Genomic DNA, 25,236 nt, shown 5'->3' on the forward strand with positions numbered 1-25,236 from the left:
ATTTATATGCGCTTCTTTTTAGACATATTCTATAAATAGGTACAAATAAATTTCAACGTGCATAGCTGAAAAGGTGGTGCAGCCATGGGAAGAGTGTAGGTATGTCAGGGGTGTCAATCACATTTACGCCAATTGGTATAGAATTCAGGGGAACACGCATTAATTTAAGGGCGGGCATTACACCAGGCTTTCAGTGACGTGATTGGCCGTGCCTAAATGTATGCACATTCCCCCCCCCCCCCCCCCCATGCGCTATGCTATAAACCACATCTTGCTGGTTTATAGAATAGTGCTACACGCGTTATTCCTGTGTGCCTACATTTTGGATGCCATATTCAGAATCTAGTCCTAAGGCATTTATGAGCCTATCTGACAGCAACTAAACGCAACCATTTACACCAGCCATTGAGATAGGTTAAAAGCTCACACCTAAAGTTAAGCGCATAACTGCTGACTTATTCTGTATTCTATAATGGCAAATACACATGCAATTGCCATTATAGAATTCACACTTAGCTAACACGCTTTAGATGACCTGAAGAACTGCCCCCTGTCTGGTTAAGTTGATGAATAGCAGGGTCTAAATTAAATGCATATCACCAGTGCTGTGACCCATTATACATACTGTATAGTGGTGTTCAATATGTGTATTCATTTAAACTCCAGCATTTAAATTATTATGCTTGTCGCTCCTGCTGAATATTGACTCAGTTGTCAATATTTGGTGCTGTGAACAGTCTTAGGGACAGACCTGCTGTCTACAATCAAAAGACTTCTCCTTGATTCCCTGAACACCCTTTTCCTTATGGATTTGCAGCACAGCCCCTGTTTTATTCTACATTCCTCGTTGAAAAGCTTAGATTTCCTAGGCCATATTCTGTGGTTTTCTCAGCAAGAGAAATGGTGTTTTTAGGTGAAGATATTGACCCGTATGCCACACTTTGCATTGGAAAATGTTGCTTCTCTCTCAGAGCAGCAGCTTCATGCGATGTAGCCACTACACCTCCATCCTCATCCTCATCCTCATCATTGCTCCCCTGGAAAGAAGTGGAGAAAAAGAGGACTTTCAGAGAGGGAGAGAACTTCACTGGTAAGTATTTGCTGGGAAATTGCTTTAAACTTGAGGAAAGGTAGACAGAGTTAAATAAGTAACCTCAGTGTCTTATCTTAAGTTATTCTGCTTAATTATCAAAGGCAGTTTAGAGAATAGTTTTTCAGCATTTCAAGTCTCTGTTACAATTCCATAGGCTAGCATTTAAAGGGACTATTTCAGAGTTTGCCATAGTATCAGTATAGAACACAGCTAATAGTCACAGGAAGCCTCAATTTAAAGTTTAATTTCATCCATCCTAGTTCCTACCCACATCTGGCCTGATATCTGATTTATAGGCCCTTCAACCAATTAGGAGGCTAGAAAGTTAATTAGGGCATCTCTGTCAGCCTCTAATTAGCTCTTAGAAATAGTGTCTACTTAGGTCGATTGAAGTGAACCTATTAATAACAATAAAGATATATACTCCTACTCTATTAGCAACTTAAGAAATCACCAATAATAAGCTACAGGCAGCAGTCCAACAGCAAGATGGGGCTAGTATCAGGCTGAAAATCCATCTGAATGGCCTGATACTGTCCATGCTTGATTATCTCCCAGTTGGTGAGGTCTTATGTGTGTACTTGGTGCAAAGAGCTCCTAGCACTCAGGGAACAGGTCTTATCTCTGGAGGCTAGACTAGCAGACTTGGAAGAGCTGAGGAAGACAGAGAGGTCTGTAGAGGAGGCCTACAGAGACATAGTAGAGAAATGCCACTTCCTGTCTGGCAAGCTCTGCACTGCCACAGAGGAGAAAGACCACCTGAAGGGAGAGCATCAGCATGGAGAAACAGAAAGTGATCCTGTAGCAAGAAGGGATGCAATATACTCTGCACTGAGGATATGTCTCCAGGGGCTTCTGCCCAGGAGGAAAGGGTTAGGACCACCATTTTCTTTGGAGATTCCATCATTAGGCATGTAGATAGCTGGGTAGCTGGTGGAGATCACTTGGTCACTTGCCTGCCTGGTGTGAAGTGGAAGACTTCACACGGTTTTCATATTGACTGTCCCAGGAACCTCTACACATTTGATGTGATAAAATAAACCATAGTCTTTAACGACACCCCCTTTGGAAGGCTAAGTGCTTTGAAAATATGCCTCCTAATGACCCTGAGCACAGAATTCATTTACCTCATTTTCTGTCCTGTAGTGTTCATCTATTGCATATTGATATTTGGGCAGATTGAGTCCAAGGAGAGATGCAAGCTTGCCACCAAGAAAATCACAAGCTAAGGAAATACACAAGAGAGAGAACAGCTGGAAAAAACACAATGAAAAAATAAAACAAGAAAAAGTAACTTTAATGATTTAATTATAATCTGGCTAATGCCTAAACGGAAGTGGGATCTAAAGGAAGTGATAGTAGTTTGCTTTGCTTTGTACTAAGATATTCTATAAGCTATCCTGCATCCCCCCAGATCTCTGAAAGAAACCAAAATTAGCACCACGGGGGTTTGAACACCTCACAGTGTCTGCCAGCCTTGCTGTTTAAGGAACCAAGGAGCCGAGGCACAAAGGAAGCTGTAAAATACGGCTATTGTGGGAGAAAATACCAAGTCAGAAACAGTGACTTATGCAGATGGAATGCAAATGAGATGCATAGATTCCCCTTTGTGCATCATGCATCAGTCGCTGTTTCTGACTCAAAACTGTCAATTGCAATTGACAGCAGCCAACATTAACTTTTTGAGTTGTGCAGGAAAGGGGGCTCAAGATGGGGTCCATTGGAGTCCAGCAGACACCCTCTCAAGCCCCCCCCCCCGTGCAACTTAAAATACTCTGTGGTGGTCTAGTGGCCCCCCTTCCCTTCCAGAAAATCCAGTGGATCCTGGCCCCCCCCCCCAAACCACCTCCTGCCCCTAAGCAAAAAATCCATGATGGTCCAGTAGATCCCAACCCCCCCCCCATACCCCCTCAATCAAAAATTGCCCTGGTGGTCTAGTGATCCCCTCCCCTCCTGTACACATACCCCTGTTGGAGGCAGGAGCATACCCCTGTTGGAGGCAGGAGCAATGCCTCCTCCCTCCTGTTTCTGGGCCCGCCTTCTCAAAATGGCAGCATCCAGCCCCTGCCTGGTACATCCTGGGAAGCACTAGGAGAGGCTTATATGGTGCTTAGCCTCTCCCAGTGCATCCCAGGATGCACCAGGCAGGGGTGGGCAATGCCATTTTGAGAAGGTGGGCCCCAGAGGCAGAAGGGAGGAAGCATTGCACCTGCCCTCCTGCCTCCAACAGAGGTATGTGTATGGGAGGTGAAGGAGTCACTAAACCACCATGGCAATTTTTGCATGGGGAGGCTGGGAGGGTGTGTGTGTGGGTGGGGGATTGGGGTCCACTGGATCACCAGGAAAGTTTTGCATGGGGGGGGGGGACCAGGAGGGATGCAGAGAGTCTAGGTTCACTGACCCATCAGGGATATTTTGCTCAGGGGGATCCAGGAGGGGTTGGGGTCCATCAGACCACAATCACCAATTATTCACAGAATGGCCATAAGATGGCACGCTTGCTGCATTAATGACAGACTTGGAATCAGACACTGATGTCAAGTTTAACAAGACAGTAAATCAGAGCAGTGTTGGTCAAAGAAAACTGCAACTTTAGTAGGAGAACAGTGCTTCAAATCAGTCCTGATTTTTGATTTTTCCACACAGCTATTTCAGTGATTTGCATGACAAAGCCAGCTGCGCCTTCTTGTTATACATTTTCCACCAAATTCTATAGATGGCACTCAAAGCTATGCACACAAATTTGGCCACGTGCCCAATTTACATATGCATTTTAATTGAACCAATAACTGGATGCCAACAATTATTGGCGCTAATTGGCAACAATTAGTATTTGTGCACACATCTTCCTAGCCGGGATTCTACAAAGGTACGCATGTAAATTTTTCACACGGATCCAAAAACAAGGTGTGGCAATGAGTGGATCATGGGTATTCCTAGAATTTGTGTGCAGTGTTATAGAAGGCATGAGGATTTACACCAGGTTTCAGTTGGTGTAAATCCTTGTGCCCAAAATTGGGTGCGGATCCCAGCTCTACGCACTATTCACACTACACTTCCCCAACTGCCATGGTGTATGACACAAAACAGTTTACTAATCAAGCTTCACCTACCTATGCACTAAGAGCTGGAATGCACTCCCTAAAGCAGGGGCGGCCTGACCCTTAGGCCACCTGAGGCGGGGACCTTGGGCAGCACTCTTCAGGGAGCAGCATCTCCCCACTCTTTGGGGAGTGGCATCTTCTCCTTCCTTCCTCCACCTCTTTCGCGGCATTTATCTGTTTCGTCACATTCCAAGCCTGGCAGCGGCAGCAACTCCCATACACTGCCCTTCCACCAGCACCTTACTCTTTCCATTACTGCAGCCACCTCTCTGATGTAACTTCCTGTTTCGTCAAAGGCTCAGGCAGCCACAGTAAAGGGAAGAGGCGGGTTCCGGTGGCAGGGCAGCTTATGGGAATCACTGCCGGGTTTAGAATGTGATGAAAAAGGTAAACGCCATGAATGGGCTGGAGGTAGGAAGCAGGGGGCAGCATCTTGGCTTGGGAGGGGGAGGCATCTTGGCATGGGGTGGGGAGAGGCATCTCGGCCTGGGGGGGCGGCATCTTAGCTCCACCTCAGGTGGCATCTTGCATTGGGCAGCACTGCCCAACGCATTGAGGAGCCTAGATATTTACCTGATCTTTCGTAAACAAAAGGCCCACTTCTTCAAAAAATCCTTCCACTGTGAATCAGCTATGAATAGTCATCACTCTTACACAGCAACGTCCCCTCCATTCCTTGCCTGGTCATGACCCCGCATTACCTTCCACTAATAGATTCACCTCTCCAGCCTGCCACCCTTCCCCTCTCCTTCATATTTCCTCCTGCCTCATTTCTTCCCCTATCTCTCTTCAAGCCACTTCGATTCTATGCAAATTCAGGTCCCCTATATTATTATATTTCTTAGTTCCTTGTAAAAACAGAGCAGGGTTCACACTCTCCACAGCAATCAAACACAACAAAAAAATGGGGTGGAAAGGGCCCAATGTCAAGAGATCAGTCGCCACACACAAGGGTAAGATGCTCCAGACAAACCTTTATTTGGACTCAACATGGTCCGTGTTTCGGCTATATCAGCCTTCTTCAGGGGTCAATCGATGAATATTCGATGATATATCGATTGATGGAGCATTTAATGATCATTAATAAGAATCACAAAAACGTTGACAAGCACTTCCTATGACGCGCTGCTAAAAAGTTTTGGGTCCAAATAAAGGTTTTTCTGGAGCATCTTACCCTTGTGTGTGGCGACTGATCTCTTGACATTGGGCCCTCTCCACCCCATTTTTTTGTTGTGTTAGTTCCTTGTAAGCCACATTGAAGCAACACTAATTGGAAAATGTGGGATAAAAATGCTGTGAATAAATAAATGGCACCCAACTCAGAGACCGTTTATAGAATTATGCTTAGCGCTCAAATTTGGTGGCATTTTCAGAATCTAGTCCTCTACAACGTTTTGAAATGTCTTCACTGTTTTCCTAGGCTCTGAGCTGATAATTATTAAGCATTCTTCGTTCTTCTGTTTTCTCTGTTAAGCATATCATGCACCCACATGCCATGAGATGACTACACAACGTCTCACATAGGGTGTGCGTTAATGAATACTTTCACACACTTTAAATAATATGGTTGTCTGATTGTATTGTATCTGTACTTACTAAAAAATGACGACGTTGCAATTCTCATTAGCCAAAATTGGAGATAGGAACCCCAGGAAAGAGTCGACTTAAACACAAGAAAATAAGTCACAATATTAAAATATACATCTCTGAGCACTTAAAATAACATCTCCCTGCCTTTGTACAGTACTAGATACTAATACTACATAGTAAATAATCATAGTACAACATGATCATGCACAGATTACCAGTTAAAAGGCAAGCTTCCCACTCTGTAGTAATGCCCTGCAGAGGGACAGCAGAATACCTGTCTGGTTGAGGAAAGAACAAACCAACCTGCAGCCTTATCACTCCTCCTGAGCTCACTGGCTGCTGATACCATGTACAGCAAAAAATTAATTGGGCTGTGGCCCCATTAGCACACCCAGTTCTGCTTTGTAATTTCCCTCCTAGGCAGTGGCGTAGTTACAGGGGTGCCCAGCCTCCCCCCCCTCCACTGGTGGCCAAAGAGGTGCCTGATCATAGGAACGCGTATAAGAGGCACCTCCAATTTTAAAGCTGGCAGCAGCTAGAATCCAGCCTATTTGCTCTCACTGCAGCAATTGGTCTCCCCCCCTTCCCCTCTAGGCACTGTTGGCTTCTCTCTCCCAGGCATCTCTCCTTGGTCTGATGCTGCTGCTGATTTGCCTTGATCACTACCAGTAGACACTGCAGCGATTAAGGCAGGCTGCCTTTGTCTTCCCAGTGATGCCTCCTGCCCTCTTCTGATGTAACTTCCTGTTCCGCATGGGAGGAAGGCATCACTGGGAAGACGGAGGCAGCCTGCCTTAATTGCTGCGGTGTCGCTACTGGCAACGATCAAGACAAATTAGCAGCACTATTGGACCACAGGGCAGGGGCATAGCCAGACAACAGATTTTGGGTGGGCCTAGGCAAGAAGTGGGTGGGCACCAAGTGTTCTCCCCCCAACACCAAAAAAATATCTCAGCTGGTGGAAAAATGTTTCTCTGCACCTTGGCAGTCTGCAGCAAGCATGCGCTGAAAACTATCGTGGAAAGAAGTGTTTTTGTTACCATCAGGGGAAGTCTGGCCAAGCTAAATGTGTGCTACTGTTGGGTGGGCCTGAGCCCTAACTGGATGGGCCTGGGCCCACCCAGGCCCACCTGTAGCTACGCCACTGCCACAGGGAGGAGAGGGAGAATCAGAATCACTGGAACTGTGAGGTTGGGGTGGAAAGAAAGGGGAGAAACACTGGACTTGTGGAGGGAAGGAGAGGTGCTAGAACTGGGAAAGAGAGGATAGATGAGGGGGAGAGAGAAAGATAGAGAGCAGATTGAAGGAGTGGAAGAGAGTGGAAGATATATTGGACTATGAAATGGGTTGGGGGGAGAGGAAGACATACAGACCACAGTGCAGGAGGAAGGAAAGAGGAGAGTGGAGGGTCAGGCAGACAGAGAAGAGATGCAGGGCATGGAGAAAACATAAGGAAAGGGACAAAGATGAGCAGTGCTGAATGGAGAAAGGATAGGGATACACAGAGGCAATGCTGGACACAATGGGGTGGAATAGGGTAGGGCGGGGTAGACAAACAGGGTGAAATGCAGGAGAGGGAAAGAAAGAAAGAGAGATACAGAGGGAAGATGCTGAATGTAAGGGGAGGATAGGGAAGGAACACAGAATGGAGATGCTGGATGGGACCAATAGGGACACAGTAGGAAGATGGATGGTGGACATGGAGACAGAAGAAATGTCAAATGGACAGGGGATCCTGCAAAAACAGGAAAAACAGAATAGGCAGAAAATAGACACTGGACCACCGTGATTAGGAAAATAAAATGCTCAAACAACAAAGATAGGAAAAAGTATCTGAATTTACTAATTGAAATATTTTAGCTTTTGGAAATATTTGTATAAGTACTTGAAGAAAAAGTTGAAAAATCAAAATAATTAAAATAAAATAATATAAAAACATCAAAATATTAAATGGAGGTTTTTGACCCATGAAAAATATCCACAGCCGATTTGTGATGCTTAATCATATGGAGCCTCTTTTACAAAGCCACGCTAGCGATTCCTGCACAGTAAATGAGAGGAAGCCCATTCAATTACTATGGGCTTACTTTCATTTACCATGCAGGAATCGCTAGCATGGCTTTTTAAAGCCCCCCAATGGTGTCCTCTGGCGTTTGAGATTATCTGGATTTTTATCAGTAGAGTTCAAGTGTCTTTCCTTGTACAGTTTGGGAGCTTTGGAAATGCACACCTTTGATCAGGGCCGGTTTTAGGCATGGTGGGGCCTGGTACAGAAATTAAGGATGGGGGCCCTGATCCCCCCTCCCCTGATCTCCCCACCTGCATTGCTACTACACCAGGGGCGTAGCTACGGGTGGGCCTGGGTGGGCCCAGGCCCACCCAATTTCAGCTCTGGCCCACCCACCAAGTGCATAGATACTGCCCGCCCACTTTTCCTCCAAGCCCGCACCAGCCCTAGCTCCCATTACCGGCCACTGCTGCTTTTCCTATTGAGCAGCAGGGCCGGCGCTACAAAAAGAAGAAGCGCTCAGCTGACTGAGCTGAGCGCTAACGACAAAAAAAGTTGAAAAAAAAAAAAGCGCGGCACCTCCGCAGGCAGCCTTGAGGCATTGGCTGCTGGCTCTGCAGGCTCCTCCCATCTCTTACATCACTGCCCCTGCGTCGCTCCAGGGGCAGTGATGTAAGAGACGGGAGGAGCCTGCAGAGCCAGCAGCCAATGCCTCAAGGCTGCCTGCGGAGGTGCCGCGCTTTTTTTTTTAAAACATTTTTTCTCATTGTTAGCGTTGGCGGTGGCGCTCAGCTCAGTCAGCTGAGTACTTCTTCTTTTTGTAGCGCCGGCCCTGCTGCTCAATAGAAAAAGCAGCAGTGGCCGGTAATGGGAGCTAGGGCTGGCGCTGGCGGGCCTGAATTGGGAGAGGGAAAAAGCAGATGGAAGGATGGGGAGAGAAAGAGGGAAAAAGCAGATAGAAGGATGGGGAGAGAAAGAGGGAAAAAGCAGAAGGAAGGATGGGGAGAGAAAGAGGGAAAAAGCAGATGGAAGGATGGGGAGAGAATGAGGGAAAACGGATGGATGGGGAGAGAGACACTGGATGGAAGGATAGGGAGAGAAAGAGGGGAGATGGATGAAAGGATGCAGAGAGAAAGGGGAGAGACTAGAAGGATGTGGAGAGAGAAGGGACACTGAACAGAAAAGGGTAGAGAGATAGAGAGACACTGGTTAGAAGGAGGTAGAGAGACACATTAGATGGAAGGATCAGGAGAGAGGGTAGATGGGTGGAAAGATGGGGAGAGAAAGAGGGAGACGCTGAATGGAAGGGTAGGGAGAAAGAGGTGACGCTGGATGGAAGAATGCAGAAAGAAAGAGGGGAGACTACTGGAAGGATGGGGAGAGAGAGGGGAGACACTGGAAGGATGGGGAGAGAAAGAAGAGAGCTGCTGGATGGAAAAGGAGAGTAGTGAAAGACTGGAGAATAAGAGGAAGGGGCATGGGGAGAACAAGGGTGAGAAAAAGATGAAAAGCCATAAGTAGATGAAGGAAATTAAAGAATGGATAGTAAGAATGAATTAAATCTGGACAGAGAGAGAGAGAGAGGCAGAAAAATATTGAAGAAAGCAAAGAAAAAGGAGAGAAAAATGAGAAATGGCCAGGAAACCGTGGCAGAAGAGTTACGTGAAAACGAAGGAAAGCAGAATCTAGAGACTGGGAGCAACACAATGAGAAAACGTAAATGGCCATACAACAAAGGTAAAGAAAATAAATTTATTTTTAATTTAGGATAAAGTAATATGGTACCTTTGTTAATAAAGTTTCAGAGACCAAAACTTCCTTCCTTAGGTCCGGAGAGGATACTGTAACAGCATTATACTCAGGGCCATGCCAATGCGGTAAGCAAGGTAAGCAAGGCAGGGGGCGCCTGCCTTTGAGGGGTGCTGCTGCCCTGTGGTCCCTGCCTTCCACTCACCTGCAAAATCTCATACCTGAAGTTGCAATCGCCCCTGCTCTCCTTTTCATGGCAAACCGGAAGTGAAAGCAACACAGCAATATTCACTGAGGCAGGCAGGCTCTTCAAGTTATTTGAGAGAATGCAACCAAATTGCTATATATGCTGTGGTAACTCCTCACTCAGGGTGAGCTTCAGAGCTTGAACAGCATTCAAATGAAAGAGAACCTGAAATTTTAAAAGTGCTAAAAATAAGTTTTCAAAGTATTTGTATTAAATCTAATTGCATAATTCAGGTGCTGGGAGTCTGTACTTGGTTGCCATATGCTCAGATTTGTTTAAATCATATGCAAATTAGTCCGTTTTTGGGAGGTTCTCATTTGCATATTTATGAATAAAAAATGATGGAAGTGTTTACAGCCTTAATGTTAGGGCATGGCTCTGATCAAAAGTGTGAAGTTTGGTCCAAAAACGAAGGGTTTATCTAGTGTTTTTCACTAAAAATTCCCATTAGTGTCTGTATGTTAATCTGCATTCAAATAGAGCTCTCTGATTGGATGATCAGCTTCTGTTAGAAATCTGCCCGGAAGGGAACAGAATGAGACAGCAACTGACCGTCGGTTTGGCCAAGAGAGACATGCAGCTGTGAGTTCCTGTGGTAGGGTTACCATATGGCTCTAGAAAAAGGAGGACGGATTGAGCCAGCCGGGTTTTACTTCCATTGAAAGCAATGGAAGTAAAACCCGGCTGGCTCAATTACTTCCATTGAAAGCAATGGAAGTAAACCCCGGCTGGCTCAATCCGTCCTCCTTTTTCTGGAGCCATATGGTAACCCTACCTGTGTGTGTTGACTGAAATTATAAAAGACTGCCAGATTATGTGGTAAATGAGAAAATATGAATGAAAAGAGGTTGGTGGAGATTGAAGTTTGAGGTTTCTCTAGTGAAAAAGGATCTGAATATTTCAGGATTACTTGAAGTTTATGAAGAATAGAAAAGGGTGAATTTCAGTTTAAGAGTGTTTAAATCTTATAAGCTATATAAAGGCTAGGTAGATTTAAGTGACTGTAAGCAAGGAAACCTTAATATTTGATCTGAAATAAATATTTGATCTGAGATAGTTGATCAGAGACAAATGTTTGATCTGAATTATATCCTTTGGTGCAAAGGAGATTAGAAAAAGAATCTTTGGAAACTAAGAGGACTTTGCTCACATTTTGAATTAGCATTCCTATTTTGAGTTGGAAATCTTTGAAGTGTTATGAAAATACATTTTGCTTTAATGAAATTGCTAAACTTTAGAGTCAGAGACTTATCAATGAGGGATACATACAATGCTATTTTTTCCTGAGGTCCGGCTTACTTGCCTGCTCCCTTCTGTTCCTGCTCTGCTAGACGGAGGGGGGGGGGGGGGGGTGCCAACTGATAGTCTGCAGGGGGGCACCAGAGACCCTAGGCACGGCCCTGATTATATTGACCTTAGGCAGGAGGTTTTGGCCTCTGAAAGCTCATTGAAAAGGGTGTTAGGCTATTAAATAAATTGTCTGAAATCTGATGCACTGAAAAGCAGCACTTTACCCTGTGTGACAAATGCATCTGATTAGTGTGACTAAAGTTTGCTGGGGGAGGGGGGTACAGAGAAACTTTTGTGCCCACCCACTTTGGGTTCAGGCCCACCCAAAATTGGCAGTCTGGCTACGCCACTACGCGATCTGAGCATCTCTTCCCCTTCGTCCTACCACAGACAATTTCCCTTCCTTCCCCTTACCTTGCGGTTTTCTTTAAAATTTTTATTTCCTTTCTCAGAGGGGTGGCAGCCATCCTCACAGGCTGCCTCCAGCTGTCCCGAAGCTTTCCCTCTCTGCCGCAATCCATCCAGGTGGAAACAGGAAATTACATCAGAGGGGGTGGATTGCAGCAGAGAGGGAAAGCTCCAGGGCAGCCACAGGCAGCTAGTGAGATTGGCTGCCACGCCAGGGCCCCTCTTTGAAGGGAAATAAACTTTTTAAGAATATCAAAGTGAGGAGGAGACAGACTGTGGTGGGAAGAACAAGAGAAGCCTGGACTGCCGGACCTGCCTCTGATATCTTGCATTTTAGTGTCTATTTCTTTACTATTGCTGTACATGCAAAGTCTGGACTTCTTGAGGTTTCCAGTTCACTGTTTTGCCTTCATGTCTTTGTTACTGGTTTGTGGTTCCTTGTTTCATATTTGTTGAGGGTCTGTCTCTGTTTTGTACCAGTGGCCAAGGTGCAGTGGAGATGTTGTAGCAGTCCTGTTTTCTCACTAGCAGGCCAATGATCAAAAGCAAACACAAGCACTGGAGGCCATTAGCACAGGACTTAGGGTTACCAACATATGTCCGGTTTTACCTGGACATGTCCTCGTTTTGAGGACATGGCCAGGCAACCAGGTGGGTTTTGCCAGCCTGCCCGTTTGTTCGGATTTGCAGACAAACGGGTAGGCGGGTGCAGTGGCGTACCAAGGGGGGGCGGTGGGGGCAGTCCGCCCCGGGTGCACGCCGCTGGGGGGGGGTGCCGCGCGCCTGTCGGCTCTTCGTTTTCATGCTCCCTCTGCCCCGGAACAGGTTACTTCCTGTTCCGGGGCAGAGGGAGCATGGAAACGAAGAGCCGACAGGCGCGCGGCACCCCCCCCCACCCAGTGGCGTGCACCTGGGGGGGGGCTCTTTCGCCGGGGGGGTTGCGCTGCACCCGGGGGGTTATTTCGCCGGGGGGGGGCGCGCTGTTCCGGGGGGGGCACTGCACCCAGGGGGCGGGGCGCATCGACGATCCGCCCCAGGTGTCAGCGCCCCTAGGAACGCCACTGGGCAGGTGGGCGGGCCTAGTGGCGTCCTATCCTCCTCTCCCCTTACTGTACTGCCGTGGTGGTCTAGTGACCTCTTCGGGGCAGGAAAGAGCCCCCTCTTTCCTGCCCGGAGCACCTGCAGACTGTTGTTTGCTGACTCCAGTCCTGGCGCCAATTCAAAATGGCCGCTGAGAGTTGAAGCGGCCTCGCAAGACTTCTGCAAAAGTCTTGCAAGGTCTCTCTCGGTGGCCATTTTGAATCGGCGCCGATACGGGACAGAGCTCTTTCCTGCCCCAAAGAGGTCACTGGTTTATTATAGGGATGGGGAGGATAGCATGGGAAAGAGACTTCTAAGGTTTGGAATAAGAGGGCTAGATATGTCTGATGGGGGGAGGTGCTGTGATCATTGGTGTGGTAGTTTGAAATGCTGAGCAGTACACAGAGGGTACAGCTCTCCAAGTCATATGGCAGAGAGTCTGACATCAGTATTTCCAATACTGGGAGCTCTGATGAGAGACACTTTAGAGGACTGTGCTCAAAAGCTAGAGGAATATTTTCCTTAACAAAAAGAGGAGAGACACTGATCAGCAAGACACTAAACTGGATACCTCAATCCATGGGCCAAATGACTGCTTAATTTAACCACTTCTGGATGGTTGCTGGGAATAGACAGATTATACAATGTGCCAGTTAGCATGTCTGCTGAGAGGCAAAGCCAGGCCTGGGCAAACAATCTTCAGGGCTCTGCTGCCCCCGCCCCAGCAGCAGCGATTGAGAGAGACTGCTCTACTAGCCATGGGTCCTTCTTCCTGCCATGTCCCGCCTCCTGTGAAGTTACTTCCTGTTTCCGCATAGGCAGGATACAGCAGGAAGAAGGACCTGTTGCTGGCAGAGCAGTCTCTCTCGATCATTGGCATGATAGGAGGCTTGGCCCGTGGAATCTTGGCAACCCCCCCTCTCGGCAGCCCTGTCAATCAGTGCAGGTACAGTGACAAACCCATCAGTGGTGCTTACTGAATCAGTGCTAATGAGGCTGTTGAGTATAGAATAAAGAGAAACCTATGGTTCAGTAGTGCAATTAGTAATTTACATAAGGGATAGGAAATTCCAGTTCATGTGTCAGTTTGCCAATACATTAATTGCCCAGTAATCTGAGGTTATTTATGCTTACTGTGTCTACATTTTGTATTTCCTTCTGCTTGTCATCTTCCTCTTCGTCCTCTGTGCTGTATTCTTCCATGGTTTCTCCGCTCACAAAGTTAATGATCCTCTTTGGGCGCCTCTGCTTTCCCAGGTCCACCTCTTCTAGCTTATTCTGCTGAAAGCAAGTACTTTTTACATCAACAGAGAAATATAGTACAGTGTTAGGCTGAGAAGTGATTTTTTTGGCAACCTCTTTATTGGGATATTCTAACTTCAGCATTCTTCCAGTATCGTTCGAAGTTGCCTACCACTGAGCCATGCAGTAGGCTTTCCTCCATCATCTGCTTAAAAAAACTCTCTCTCTCTCTTAAAGTTAGCATCAGCAGTCTGGTTCCACACTGTTAAAGTGGAGTCCATCCTTTCCCAAGATGCCCAGTTCCTAAATCTCTGCACCACTGTCTCATCCATTGAGACTCCAAAGCTCTGTCTCCCTGTGGAGTCCTGCACAAGAAACAGGGAACATCTCTAAGAATGCTACCCTAGAGATTTGAATTTCAAATTTCAACCTAAAATCTTAAATTTGGATTCCAGAACCACCTCTCTCCTGCACCTTCCTATGTCATTGGTACCCACATGTACCATGACAGCCAGCTCCTCACTAGCACCTTCTAAAATCCTATCTAGGTAATGCTTGAGGTCTACCAAGTTCACATCAGACAAACAAGTTACCAATGTTCTTGTCCACCAGTCACCCAGCTATCTGCATTCCTAATGACTTAATCGCCATCTACATTGGCAGTCCTTCCCCTTCCCTTCTGAGCACACCCAGACAGTGACCTGTGTCCTTCAAGGCAGCACAAAAGCCATCATATTGGAGGTGGGACTGCTCTGCTAGGAACCAAAATATGTACACCCTAGAGGAGAGGAGGGTCGAAGGGTATATGGTACTGCTCTTTAAATAATCAAAAGGTATTAATGCACGAGAACATTTTCCAAAGGAGAGAAAGCTCTAGAACTAGGGGACATGATAAGAAACTGCAAGAACTACTACTACTACTACTACTACTAATCATTTCTATAGTGCTACTAGACATACATGGCGATGTACACATTATGGGCAGGATTCTAACCACGCCTAAAGCGCTGAAAAAAAAATACATCTAGGCATATTTATAAATTTCAGCACGGTTTATAGAGTTACCCTAGCGCCTGTCCACGCGACTAAATTTAGTCACGGGCAGTTATGCCAAGTAAAATTTGGTGTACATGCTGATGCCTAAAGTAGGCGTGGACCAGGTGTATTCTATAACATCACGCATAGATTTTAGAAGCGCCCATGACCCGCACATTCCACACCCATGGCCATGTCCCGTTTTCAGCTATGCGCCTTAGAATTTACATGCATCTAGTTACATAATACGTTTAGACAGTTGTGCGTATAAATTCTAATTCATGCCAATTAGTGTCTATAATTGTTAATTGGCAATTATCGGCATTGATTAGCTTGTTAACTAATTAAATTGTGCATGCAAATCCAGCATATGACCGGATTTGTGTGTGCAATTTAAGTCCCACTATATAGAATCCAGGGGTACATGCAGGTACTTTCTCTGTGCCTAGTGGGCTCATGATCGAAGGTAGACTTCAAGCTTAGGATGTCCGCCCAGAGAAGGTGATTGAGACAAAAATGGTGAAAGACTTTAAAAAATGATCCCCAAATGTCAAGAAGAGGATGGAAACCAAAGACTGAGTGCTTCAATTCAAAACAGCTGTGAACTGGCATTTATGCGAACAACAGTTATAAACCAAACCTGCATGGAGAGGCAATTGCAACCCTAATCGTTACTGGGCTGACTGGACAAGCCATTTAGGCCTTTATGTGTCATCATCTACTATGTTGCTATGATGTAACGACAGTTTGTTCTTGGCCTTTGGACTGAGAAAGGGGGCTTGTGAAATATTGTGAGTTAAGGCTCTGCCAGTCTGTCCCTCTAAGAGTGTGAAATTATTTGGACTTGAACAAACTGGGAGAATTGCACTTCTTATCTTTGTCTTCTTCCTTGCTCTCTCCACCCCTCCCCCCCCTAAAAAAAAAAATGATGAAAATCTAATATTAAGTCTGCAAGGCATGATTACCTCTAGAAATAATGCAGAGTGAAATTTTCTAGTGCTGGATTTACAGCTCACGGGTCCCAAAATATAGAATCCTCTTTGCTCTCTCTCACCTGCTGGAAGGGAAGGGATTGTGCCAGGTTGTCTGTGTCTGAATAATGTAATGTCAAAGCATGGAGCCCCCTTCCCAAACTTAGCATGGATTTAAGCCACAGTACTCTGTATGCTGTAGGAACCCTCCCCCCCCCCCCCCCCCCCCCCCCCAGTCATGCATCTAATGGGAAATCCAGCTCCATTTTTTATCCCTTAAGTAGGTTCTTCATTTTTAGGAGCAAGCAAATACTTTCAGCTGCATCTTCTGCCTCCATTTTACAGTTTCTCCAGATCTGTGCTTCTACTAACTAGTCTGTTTAATTTAGTGACTAACTTCCTTTTGAAAAATGCACAGCAAAGCAGTATACAATACAATAAAAAAAAATGACAAACACAAATTCACAATTAGACACTAACCAGAATTCATCAACAGTGCACAACTTGACCATGGGATGTTCAATTAAATTACATGGAAATATTTTTAAAAGAACTTTAGGCGCGGCTTATAGAATAGCATTTAACTGTGTGTGTGTGGGGGGGGGGGGGGGGGGGTTCAGTGCCAGTTTTTTTAGGTGCAATTTATATAATTCACCTCTAAGTGTCTGGGACACATCTCTTGAGAGGAATGAAACCATGTTAAGTAACACGCTTTCTAGCATAGCAAGTTGTCACAATGGTATGTCATTGCAGCTGTGGACAGAACTTTCTGTCCCCTGAAGTGTCAAAGGACTACAGTAGCTATTCCTCAGAGATTCTAATTCAATAGGATTCAAATCAAAGTTTTGGAGGGAAGTATAAAACCCAGTTGCAAGGAAGGAGCTATGTCTTTCCTCCTGCAGAAGGGGTTCAGATAGGAGCTAATAATGTAGAGGAATCCCACCCAGGTGCCCAGTAGGAGCTTAACTCCTTGCTTCAAGGGATTATGAGAGGAGTAGGAGAAATGATTATGTAGAGGTTGCCATCCTGTAAATCAGCTGGCCTCTGGAGCCTGAAGAAGAGGAGTGGCTAATGGTTAGTGCAATGGGCTGAGAACCTGAGGAACTGAGTTTGATTTGTACTGTAGCTCAGTGGTTCCCAAACCTGGTCCTGGAAGCAGACCAGCCAAGTCTACCTCCACCTCATGCACTGCCTCCACTACATGCAAATCTCTCTCATGAATATTCATTGTGGGTATCCTGAAAAACCTGACTGGCTAGAATTTTGGTTTCAGTTTCAGCACTGAAACTGACCTAAAATCCAGGTTCAGGTTTTGGCCATAAATTCCAGGGCATTTTCGACTGAAACTGAAACTCTCTGCCCCCTTGAGCATCAGTAGGCCCTCCCCAGGCCTACCTTAACAAACCCTGGTGATTTTGTGGCTTCTTCGGGGGCAGGAAAGACTCCCACTCTTTCTTGCCCACTGCTTTAGCATTTTATGAAACTAGTGCCATTATGCAGGTGCTCCATCTGATGTATCCAGTTTGAGATAGTATTTCAAGACTATTTGAGTCTGGCCCCTGATGACGCAAGTTGCGAAACACAGAGCTGTCGGGATCCAGGAGTTTAGAGGATTTGAAATGTGAAGAAGAAGAACTTTGGTGGAATCCAGTCAATTTGAAAGAATTTGCATTATTATTGAAGGCTTCTTTGTATTTAAGTTGCAGTACCTATTATCACGGAAGATGGACTATGATTTATTGATAAAATAGCTTACGTTTTGATGATTTTCTTCATATTCTTGTAATAGTTCCTATTCTTGGCATATACCTTTTGGGAATCATCTTTGCTTTTGTTGAAGGATATAGTACTCTCTAGTTTTGGGGAAAAGGAAAGTATTGATTTGTGATATATGTCAAGATAAGAATGATGTGCAGGAACTGAGGGAAAAAAGATGTGGTCATTGTACATCAAGATCTATGCTATTACTGTCTGACGTTATAACATGGATGGAGAATTATTTTAAAGTGGGATCGGTTTGGCGTGATGGATGAATGGAGGATTGAAGGGTGGGTTGATGAGTGGTACACATGAGAGACATATGGGTAGTAGTTTCATATGGATATATTGTTTTATGAACATTTTGTAATCAATAAGTATGTTTGTATTAATAAAGAATATATATGGTTTATGATAAATAAGTAATTGTTATTGTAAGTTTGGATATTTAACACAGTGATTGGGGAGAATGGTAAAGAAGGGTAATAGCTACATCTAGGACAATGGAAGTGTATGGCCGATAGCTGTTGGATACCCCAAGCTAGAAATAGCATATGCAGTCAAGATGGGTCAAATGGTCCTTATGTGCTGACATCCATCACACTATCTTAAGCCTTTTCTCACAAATACCATTCTCACTCTAACAGTTATAGTAGCAGTAATACCACCCACTCAAATATCCATTTTTTATGAGTATGATGACATTAGGTAGCTCTTATTGCAAGCTGGTCAACCCCCAGATGGTTTTTCCTAAAATGTCAGTTTCAGTTGTTCATTGCAATTATGCTGGAACATGTAGATGAATGGGAAAAATTGTTGGGGTACTCTGTTGGGAAGAAGGTTTGGAAGGCAATTTGTGAGTTTGCCCCAAAATACAGCTCAGCTATTTATTAAAGGTGACTGCATTACAAAGTCATGTATAGGAACAACAGAAAATGTTAGAGAAGATGTGGGCAGAGGAGGTCATTCAACCATATGTGATGGGAGTGTCCAAAAATATAGGTGTTTGGGGGGAAGATATGAGATTGAGTAAAGAACTGGTCAGGTTGACCTGAGAGGAAATGTTGGGGCTTCTGTCTACTGGAGAGATATCTTGAAGTAGATTGTCAGAGCACAAAGATTTAGTCGCTCAGCCATTTCATGACTATAACCAAAATGGGGATTGCTCAACAATGAAAGGAGAAGGAGGCCTATGGAAGAGAAGAGTGGAAATAATTAAATATGAAAATATGACATGGGTTTTGAGAGAGGAAAGCAAACATTTTTCAGGCTGTATGGTCACCAGTTATAACATTTTGTGTCACATAGTTGGGGGTTAATCATTTTATAGTGCAATGACACTAACTCTACTTATTGGATGAGGAGAACCATTGGCATGGGAGGGTGGGAAGGAGTTGGAGAAATACAGCACTAAGTGGACATTTTGAGAACAAAAGGAGTAAGTCAGATGCAGAATGAGGACAATGTGTTGATTTTGTTGGGGGAGAAGTACTGCTGATTTGGTGATGTCCCCTTCTTTTTGGCTAGAGGAACATAGATGGGGATGGGGGAGCTTAAGAGCTTCTATATTGACTAATTGTGTTAATTTGTTTATTGTTAAATGTCACTTGGTGTTGTAATAAAGAATTACTGATAATGTACAAAACAAAGGAAAGCAGTTATTGATAACGGAATTAAGTCCAAAAATATGAATAGTCAAAATGATCAAATATATAGAAGAGACAAAAGATGATTCCAGCAGAATTGACTATTTTCTAAAGCTATATTGTAGGAAAACCTCCAGGACAGTTTTACTCCTTTCCCCGCAGTAAGTACCATTGTCCTACTCATGGCACAAGAGAGTTACTGCTGCTTTAATAACTTTCAATACCATTCCACTTCCAACTACAGCAAAGCCAGCCTGACTCACCTGTACAACTTCCCCCGTGTCTTCCATTCTCTACAGGAACAATGCCGTCCTCACCTCGCTGCCCAAGAAGCTGATCCCTGATTAAGGATGAAGCAAGAAGAAGAGAAATGAGATTCTGTGGTTTATTAAAAACTATATAAATGAAAATACAACAGTCAGGGCAATCTCTGAGGTAGACTGCAGATCAAGTCATTCACTGCTATAATAAGGCAGGCAGGCTCTGCTTGCCTGGGTAGATTCCCTCCACTGCCGGATGTGCACAGTTCTCACTTTTAATCAGCACTGGTTAGCATTTGTTTGACTTCAGGGTTGTTCCTTTTAATGTACTTTCACATTATCAGACTCAATTGGTGAAAAAATAAACAAGGAAATAATGGTACAGAACTCATGTTTGCAGTGTTCACTATACAAAGGATTGTTTCATCTGAACAGAAGTAGGAAGTTCGCTTGAATTAACCAATCATTACATCTGGTGTTGTGTTACAATGAACTTTAAAGTACAATTTTAAACAGAAAATGTTTTTCTTCCTTTTTGCTAGTGGTCAGTAAACTTAATATGATTTTGTATTTTTCTTCAGGATAGTGCAGTAGCGTAGCCAAGGGTGGGCCTGAGTGGGCCCAGGCCCACCCAGTAGCAGCACACCTATGATGTGGCTGGCAGGGATTCCCAAGCCCCACCAGCCGAAAACTCCCAACAACTGTCCCTCCTCCATACTTTGTAAATAGAAGATCTTTGCCTGCAGCAAGCAGCAACTGATACATACTGTGGGCCAACATGAGCAGTGTGTATTGGTTGCTGCTTGCTGCTGGTGAAAATCTGCTATTTAAAAGGTATTTGGGGGGGGGGGGGGGGGGGTTGTTTGAGAGACCATATAGTATGCAGGTGACAGAGGGAGAGACCAAATTGTAGGACAAGACGGAGTTCTGCCCACCCATCTTAGGCCCAGGCCCACTGGGTGTCTGGCTACGCCCCGGGATAGTGTCCTCTATAAATTTAGCAAATTGGGTAGTTTCTTTTTTTTTTATCTGATTGCATAACAGATTTCTGTCATATATCAAGTAGGCCTACATTTCCTCACAGGTCTAGGCTGGCAAAATTCCAAAAGCTGAAATATGTTGTGATGGAGTGAAACCTTATCATCCAGTCATTCCCACAGAGGGAAGCAGAGCATCAGAGCACCACTGGCCTGCATAGAAGCAGGGAGAGGTTCTTGGAAATATCAGACCATGTGTTTTCTGCAGCCTTTTCAGCATAGTCAAGTCTTGTACTAAAGAACTAGAATGCCAAGGCAATCACATAGGCTCCCCATCTTGGGCCATGTATTGGTAGGTAGTATTGAAAGGGTTGCCAATTTTTTGGGAAAAGAAAAACTCACCACCTGCTATTGCCCATGTTCAACCCCTACCCAATGTTCTCTTTGGGTGGGGGTGGGCTCTTCACTATCTAGAGTTAAAAAAAGGTATATTTAATGATTAAATATATCTTTTTGCCCTAGGCAGTGAGCTCATCCCCACCCAGAAGCCCAACAGCAGCCAGCATTTTGATTACATTCTACACATTAAAAATATATTTATTTTACCTGGGCAGCTACTTGCTCTTGTTGTCAGGTGGTGCAGTCTGCAGAGCACTGTGCTGGTTCCTGTGCCTGTGTGTTGTGTGAGGCCACAGGAAAGTGTTGCTGGGGTGTGGGTTCAAATCAAGCAACAACAAACTGTTGAACAAAGGCTGCTGCTGAACGCATCCACAAGGGCACCGGTCCGGCACCCGTGATCTGGCACAGTGTGGAGGTGAGGAGCAGCACCGCAACATAGCCGTCAGCCTTCCCATGTGGCACTCCGTGCAGTGCCATTGTGCGCACTGCAGGTGGGGGGGGGGGGGGGGGGGGAAGGAACTTGGGAAACAAGCAGCAAGGCAGTAGCAGAGTTTGAGGCCATAGTGGCGAGGGTATGTTGCAGGCAGTGCCTGTGCCATGGGAGACTTCCGCAATCTGGCGCATCAGGACCCAAACCTGCAGCACACTGCACTAAAAAAAAAAAAACCAAAATCATTTAGGCAGGGCCAGGCAGGGAGGAGGAGATGGAGGACCAGGAGAGCTGCCGGCTGCCATGGCACAAAGCTGTGCACTTTGGTGCCTAAACTAGGTGGGTCTGGGCCCCTGTTAGGAAGGACCTTGTGTGACCCTCTGGAAGTTAGCTTGTAGGCATACTAGATTCTGTGGTCCAACTTGTTAAGAATACTTTTTACTTTGAAGTAAAAAAAAAAAGTAGTTTTAAGAGCTGTACTTTATTACTTTTACTTGAGCGTTTTTTAAAAATAAGACTTTCTACTTTTACTTCACTATTTTTGAAGCAAGTATTTTTATTTTTTACTTAAGCGCTTTTAAAAAGTAACAAACCCATCTCTGGTGGCAGAGCATGGAAAACCCATGTGCTGACACCAGTGCTGAACACTTTTTAGCCCAGCTTGGTAAAAGGACCCCCAATTGTGCATTTTTATTTTGTTCTCCTAAAAGCCCAAACCTCCAAATATAAAAAGAGCTAGCAGGCTGGACTGTGTTTCGATATTTATTATACAAGAACAAACTGTACAAATACTAAATTGGTGAAGCTGTATTCACTGTATCGCTCCCTTAGGGTCCTTTTCAGTTCTCTTTTAGATTTGGGGGGGTTGCCCCTCTTAGCCGTCATACATAAAGGTGAAAGCTGAAGTCTTGTTTTGCTCTCTTGCATTCATCTAATCTCCAGCTTATCAAATTAATGCAAAATTTGTCAACCTCTTGATGAACAAAGCAGGCTGTCCCTGAATCACATGCATTAAAAAAATAATAATACAAATTAATAATAATAAAAAAAAAGCTGTGAAAAACTACACATGGATTCTTCTCTGGGACCTCTACAAAGTCTGGACCACTAATGTAAACATCGAGGGAGTAATGATCCAAACATTAAAGCAAACTCGCCAAGCTATGGGATCCTTTTACTAAGGTGCGATGAAAAATGGCCTGCAGTAGTGTAGGCGTGGGTTTTGGGCGCGCACAGATCCATTTTTCAGCGCGCCTGCAAAAAAATGCCTTTTTAAAATTTTTGCCAAAAATGGACGTGCGGCAAAATAAAAACTGGCGTGCGTCCATTTTGGGTCTGAGACCTTACCGCCAGCCATTGACTCAGCGGTAAGGTCTCACGTGTTAACCGGATGGTAATGACCTATGTGCATGAAATGCCACTTGGTGCGTGTAGTGGACATGTGCCAGAAAATACAAATTATTTTTCGCACCAAGAATCAAATTACCATAAGATCCACGCGGTAACTCCAAATTGGTGCTTGTTGGGCAAACATAGACGCTTACACAGCTTAATAAAAGGGCCCCTATGTCTGGGTTTGATGTTTGGACTTCCTGTTGCCCCACACAGGCACATGATTCAGGAATCTTTATGAAGAAATAAAAAAGTAATTTTCATGAAAAATCAGTTTAGGATTTTTTTGTCTAAGTTTTAAATAAAACAAACAAACAAATATAATTGTACAGCAACAGCATCTGCTGAGAAATGTTCCATGTGCAGTACAGTGATAGCTTTGCTTCCAGGAACAATAACATCGGAGGTGAGCTAGAGCTCCCTCCCCACAGCCTCAGTGGGCTTGATGGTTTCAGAGTTTGGTATATTAAATAAGATCATAAAAGAATGGAAAAGCGCTCAAAGATAACCTTTCAGGCCCAGAGGTCTGCTTCACATGAATGCTGGTACACACATTTTCGTTCTTCTCCTGTTTCTCTTCACACATAGTTTACAAACACTGAATGCAGGAAAAGAAAATTCAGAGAAAACCTCTTGTAACAGTTTTGAGAACCAGGGGATGCCAATGTTTAAATCCTGTTTCTCCTTGGAAACTTGTGGAAAAAACCACATCACCTTCCATTGCCTCAGGTATAAACAGAGCCTCCTTTACGGAGTGGAGGAGTAGCTTAGGGGCTAGAGCACCAATCTTGACATCCAGAGGTGGCCAGGTCAAATCTCACTGCTGCTCACTTAACCTTCCATTGCCTCAGGTACAAAATTAGATTGCAAGTCCTCCAGGAATAGGGAAATACCCAGTGTACCCAAATGTATCTCACCTTGAGCTACTACCTGAAAAAAAAAAGGTGTGAGCAAAATCCAAATAAAATAAAGAGTGTACTAGGGCCCAGATGATCCAAAGCCCTGCGCTGTTCCAACAGCACCCTAAAAATAGCGCTGGGACAGCGCAGGGCTTTTCTGCATCGATGATCAAAGATAATGCATGCAGATCTAAGCAGCGCTATTATCTTTATCATGTAGAAGTGCGGGAGAATTGCACCTGAGCATGCGCTCAGCACAATCCTCCCGCACTTGTTTGACAGGTCTGGGCTGTCAAAAGCCCAAACCTGTCAAACAGCCTGCCGAGGCCCGAACAACGAGGGCTGGAGTTCCGGTGTGTCTCCAGCCCCCCCCCCCCAAACCCCAGAAAACATCATGGCCAAACCCTCTCCCACCCTCCCACCCAGCGATGGGGGAGGGGGGGGCTGGAGGTCCGGTGGACCTCCGGTCCCCCCCAACGATCCCACCCCCTCCATGTTCAGGGAGGGCTGGAGATCCAGTGGGTCTCCAGCCCCCCAAACCCCCAGAAATCGTGAAGTGGCTGCCTCCAGCCAAACGCTCTCCCACCCTCCCACCCAGCGAGGGGGGGGGGCTGGAGGTCCGGTGGGTCTCCACCCCCCAAACCCCCAGAAATCGTGAAGTGGCCGCCTCCAGCCAAATGCTCTCCCACCCAGCGACGGGGGGGGGGGGGTTGGAGGTCCGGTGGGAGCCCCCCAAACCCCCAGAAATTGTTGAGTGGCTGCCTCCGGCCAAAGGCTCTCCCTCCTCCTCCCCCCCAGCGTTCTTCTTTTAATACCTGGTGGTCTGTGGTGACAACCCCCCTCCCGGCCCCCTACCTTTCGTTGGAGGAGGGACGCAGCCTGCCTGCCTTCCTCCTCTTCCAGTCGACGCCGCTGCAAAATGGCGGCGCCCAGCCCCTCCCATTGCATCATGGGATGCGCTGGGCGGGGCTACAAACCATGTAAGGGAGCGATTCCCTTACATGGTCTGTAGCCCCGCCCAGCACATCCCAGGATGCAATGGGCGGGGCTGGGCACCGACATTTTGCAGTGGCATCGACTGGAAGAGGAGGGAGGCAGGCAGGCTGTGTCCCTCCTCCAACGAAAGGTAGGGGGGTTGTCACCACGGACCACCAGGTATTCAAAGGAGAACGCGGGGGGGGAGGAGGGGGGGAGAGCTTTTAGCCGGAGGCTGCCACTCAACGATTTCTGGGGGTTTGGGGGGGCTGGAGACCCACTGGACCTCCAGCCCCCCCCCCCCCCGTCGCTGGGTGGGAGGGTGGGAGAGCGTTTGACCGGAGGTGGCCACTTCACGATTTCTGGGGGTTTGGGGGGGGGGGGCTGGAGACCCACCGGATCTCCAGCCCTCCCTGAACATGGGGGTGGAGGTGGGATCGTCGGGGGGACCAGAGGTCCACCGGACCTCCAGCCCCCTGTTCGCATTTGCTTTGGGGGGGAACGGGGGCCTGCCAGCATGCAACTGCATGCTGGACAGGGCTCACCATTCCTCCCCAATGATCTGCAAAGTCTAACGCCAACTCAGAGCTGGTGTTGATTTTGCCGCGGCCAGCAACCCAATCTTTGGCGCGCTGGACGCTGATCATTGGGGATGAATGCGCTAAGCACTGATTAGCATGCAT

At 45.9% G+C, this 25,236-nt stretch overlaps 1 protein-coding gene across 4 annotated transcripts; it reads right to left on the reverse strand.

Annotated features, from left to right (window-relative positions):
- Positions 1-24,473, reverse strand: FAM177B (family with sequence similarity 177 member B). 4 transcript variants are annotated; one of them, XM_030195983.1, is made up of 6 exons: positions 24,434-24,473; positions 19,485-19,561; positions 13,704-13,850; positions 5,794-5,860; positions 2,221-2,318; positions 1-1,037 (listed from the first exon to the last, which is right to left on the reverse strand). In XM_030195983.1, exons 2-6 carry the CDS (start codon positions 19,509-19,511, stop codon positions 831-833), a joined length of 546 nt encoding a protein of 181 aa, XP_030051843.1. In that variant the 5' UTR covers positions 19,512-19,561; positions 24,434-24,473; the 3' UTR covers positions 1-830. The 4 variants fall into 4 exon arrangements, with proteins under 4 accessions (XP_030051843.1, XP_030051842.1, XP_030051841.1 ...); XM_030195982.1 differs by lacking the exon at positions 24,434-24,473 and adding an exon at positions 21,065-21,329; XM_030195981.1 differs by lacking the exon at positions 24,434-24,473 and adding an exon at positions 19,713-20,098.
- Positions 24,474-25,236: the final 763 nt, after the last annotated feature.

Source organism: Microcaecilia unicolor, chromosome 3, assembly GCF_901765095.1.
Source record: "Microcaecilia unicolor chromosome 3, aMicUni1.1, whole genome shotgun sequence".
Lineage (NCBI taxonomy): Eukaryota > Metazoa > Chordata > Amphibia > Gymnophiona > Siphonopidae > Microcaecilia > Microcaecilia unicolor.

Coding starts and splice junctions, on each gene's coding strand:
- FAM177B (XM_030195983.1), bottom strand. CDS start 19,511: ATGGAAGACACGGGGGAAGTTGTACAG. Junction 5,861..13,703: donor AAATACAAAATGTAGACACA/GTAAGCATAAAT, acceptor CTTGTGTTTAAG/TCGACTCTTTCCTGGGGTTC. Junction 1,038..2,220: donor ACTACAGGACAGAAAATGAG/GTAAATGAATTC, acceptor ACTTCTTTCCAG/GGGAGCAATGATGAGGATGA.